Genomic DNA, 3414 nt, shown 5'->3' with positions numbered 1-3414 from the left:
AGTTACTAACTTGTAATAAGAGCCAGCAATGGTCCCAAGTTATTAACTTGTATTTTGATCAAAGGTTGTAGTAACTTAGTAGTTAGATTTTGTTTTTAGCTACCCTACAATTAGAACATGAATAGCTGTGAGACAGAGCATGAAAGCTTCAGAGTACTCACATGGAGAAGAGACTACACATCAGGGCCAAGGACCACAGCCTTTACTAACTGGTATCTTGTTTTCTTTGTCTCTCTTTAATCCTTTATCCTAGATGTAGTAGTATTCATCTGTCAATAATACTGTAGAAATGATTGAGAGTAAACAGTTTCACTCTAACAATGACAAAAGAAAGCATGCCAAGTTGCAACTTACTTTGATAGCATGAAAATGACATCTACAACCATAAAAACTGAAGGCGACTAATATCATTTAGTAAACATAGAAGTCAAGCACATTAGATGATGGATTTCTATGCAAGCTCTTATATGTCTAGTCTGATTATTTTTAACACTTTTTTATTGCATTTACAAATTTTCATTGCCAATGCTTCATTAGTCATTTCTTATTTGAACTTTTTAATTGAAATCATTCCTGTTGGGTATTTCATTAGACTGATTTTAACAGTTAACAAGGGTTAATACATCAAAATACCAATAAATACACCTAATCCTCCTAGGTCTACTGGAAGTTCACATGAGGTTTATTGATTATACAAGAAAATATGGAAGATCCCTTATGACTAGAAAAGTTTCAGCAGTGACAACAATATGTTTATCCTATCTATGATATATCAGATAAGAGACATCAGTGAACCTAGATGTACCATGTACATGAACTTTCGCATTAACAATAGGCTCAACAAGCCTAACTACTTTGTCACTCCACCGTTAGCAGTGTCGGGAGACTCGTAGCCCCACGGGTTCTTGCTTGCCCAGTTCCATTGATCACGACACATCTCTTCGATTCCATACTTAGCTCTGCAGTAGTCATTTTTATATAAGTAATGATTCATAGTTTTATGAAGTTATAAGTCAACAAGCCATAACAATAGTACTAAAACAAACACAACGTAAGAACAACAGCAAGTTAATGAACAAAAGCGCTGCGAGTACATACTTCCAGTTCAGCTCTTTTTCTGCTTTGCTTGTGGATGCAAAAAGGACTTCAGCATCACCAGGTCGCCTTCCGGCGAAAACGAGTGGGATTTTCTGAAACAGTATCAAGTCAAAGACGAATGAGGCCATTATTTCACTAACTTGAAACTTTTGGCTAAAGACAAAAATCAGTAACTTTGGTTCAAACAGGTAACTGGTGCTTCCTCATCTGTCAGGGAATTGTGGTGTGTTGATTGTAGTACCTTTCCAGAAGCCTTCTCAAATGCTGCCACCATTTCCAAAACTGATGTTCCCTTTCCAGTTCCTAGATTGTAAACCTCACAGCCTGCAGTTGCACAACGTTGTTAGACCAAAAGTCAAGTAGATTCTCTCCGAATTTTTCAAAATAAATACAACAATTCTTTAATTTAAAAGAAAATTTAGCGCAATTAACTTGTGTTAGAACTTAGAAGAGATGATTATGCAGCAAGTTTTTCACAAGGGTCATGGTAAATAAATGTTTATTTAAGGAACCAACGAGTACAACAAGCTTAATGGAAGTTGATACCGATCTTTGGGTCCTCAAAAAGCTTCTTTAGTGCGGCAATATGTCCCTCTGCAAGATCAACAACATGTATGTAGTCCCTTACCTGCAGTTATATATAAGATGTCCTTAATAAGAGACACTAAATAAAATTTATTTACATGATAGAAACATCCAAGTAAAATAGTCATCTTCTCATAGCCTAAAGGTGAATAGCAAGATTTACCTGAAGTATTATGCAATTTTCTATGTTTGAATAAACAAAATAAAGAAAGATTTAAATAAAGCAAAGGTTCATGAGACAATACCCCAGTGCCATCCTTGGTCAAATAGTCATTTCCGAACACCGTTAGTGCTGGTCTCCTCCCGACAGCAACTTGTTGGACCAAGGGCATCAGATTATTAGGAATTCCTCGAGGATCTTCACCAATGTCTCCACTCGGATGAGCTCCCACAGGATTGAAGTATCTTAGCAGCATTATCTTCCACTCGCTATCAGCATGATGCATGTCACGACATATATCTTCAATCATAAGCTGTAACCATGAAATGAGAAATAATTTGACCACTCATCAAAGCAATACGAGCATTAAATACAAGAATTGTGGCAAAAAAGAATGAAGATACCTTAGTTCGTCCATAGGGGTTCATTGCACTTAAAGAGGACTCTTCTGTGCAAGGCAAATCCTTAGGCCACCCATAGACAGTTGCTGATGATGAAAACACAAGCTGAACATCGAAAACATAAGACAATAAAATAATGCCATGGCAGCGGTGCATCAAGCCTAAGAAACTAATTAAGATAAAACTTGGATACAAGCCATAGTTAATAATACTGAGCAGAAACTGCTAGTCAAATACTTAACTTCATCATACAACACAATAAGACTTAATTGACAAGCATCAACATTTCATAAGCATATTGTAGAAGACTTCTAACATAGCTAGTCTGGGCTTCTACATTTATACCTACATGGACTAACAATTGCTGCTATTGATGATGAAAAGAAGCATGTGAATGCACACCTTCTTTGAATTCTGAGTCATTCAAAAGATGAAATCAAACTGCTATATAATTTCGTTGTGGTACTCTTTATGCTTTAACTTATATACTATGCACATATTCATGCGCTTAGCTACATATTAGCAAGAAACAATGGGCTGCAATCCCTGATAGAATCTTACACTGACAAAATCCTGTGCATCCCTCATTCTTCTATGAAATAAAATAAGTGAATATTCAGTCACTACCTTTTTGCATCTGTGAGCAGCCATTGCTTCCAAAAGAGTAATTGTGCCAATGAGGTTGTTCTTATAATAAAGCAAAGGTTTCTGGACACTTTCACCCACAGCTTTTAAACCAGCAAAATGAATAACTGCGTCAAACCTGTTGATAGAATCCATTGTTTCCATTACTGAAGTGTCAATAATAATTGTCATAATTTAGGGGGGAAAATAGACATAAAATTACTGTTACTCAGGAAGATCAATAGAATTCCATAGGTTGTAACTACGATGCAGCTTTTAAAACCAAAACAATCTCAACACAGGAAACCCACAAACCTGTGCTAACCATAAAATTAATGCCACTTTGTGCATGCCAACAGATTTGACTTAAAACAGTATTTACAAAAAAAAAAAGGAAAAGGAAATGCATAAATAGAATCAATAACATCATTACAAGGCTAAATAAGCAGGTATGCACCTGCAATTACATATGATGACAAAAAATGGTTAAGGCTTACTTTGTCTATGCAAAAACTTCTTCCAATGCCTCTTTATCCCGAATATCAA

The 3414-nt window shown here is 35.8% G+C and overlaps 1 protein-coding gene across 1 annotated transcript; it reads right to left on the bottom strand.

Annotated features, from left to right (window-relative positions):
* Positions 1 to 556: 556 nt before the first annotated feature.
* On the bottom strand, positions 557 to 3003 carry LOC141818170 (UDP-glucose 4-epimerase 1-like). Its single transcript, XM_074705723.1, has 7 exons — positions 2872 to 3003; positions 2248 to 2349; positions 1929 to 2156; positions 1645 to 1726; positions 1340 to 1422; positions 1099 to 1190; positions 557 to 959 (listed from the first exon to the last, which is right to left on the bottom strand). The coding sequence occupies exons 1-7, from the start codon at positions 2893 to 2895 to the stop codon at positions 851 to 853; spliced, it is 720 nt and encodes a 239-aa protein (XP_074561824.1). The 5' UTR covers positions 2896 to 3003; the 3' UTR covers positions 557 to 850.
* Positions 3004 to 3414: the final 411 nt, after the last annotated feature.

Source organism: Curcuma longa, unplaced genomic scaffold (assembly GCF_044706935.1).
Source record: "Curcuma longa cultivar G26 ecotype Majalengka, Jawa Barat unplaced genomic scaffold, ITB_CL_G26_1.1 contig_23619, whole genome shotgun sequence".
NCBI classification, from domain to species: Eukaryota; Viridiplantae; Streptophyta; class Magnoliopsida; order Zingiberales; family Zingiberaceae; genus Curcuma; species Curcuma longa.
The sequence above is the reverse complement of the archived record's forward strand: the minus strand, read 5'-3'. Positions and strand labels throughout refer to the sequence as shown.

Bases quoted from the DNA above. Each gene is read 5' to 3' on its own strand.
- LOC141818170 (XM_074705723.1), bottom strand. From the start codon at position 2,895: ATGGCTGCTCACAGATGCAAAAAG. The intron at 2,157-2,247 runs GTATCTTCATTC...TCATGGTTACAG, and splicing joins ACCCCTATGGACGAACTAAG to CTTATGATTGAAGATATATG. The intron at 1,727-1,928 runs GTATTGTCTCAT...ATATAACTGCAG, and splicing joins TGACCAAGGATGGCACTGGG to GTAAGGGACTACATACATGT.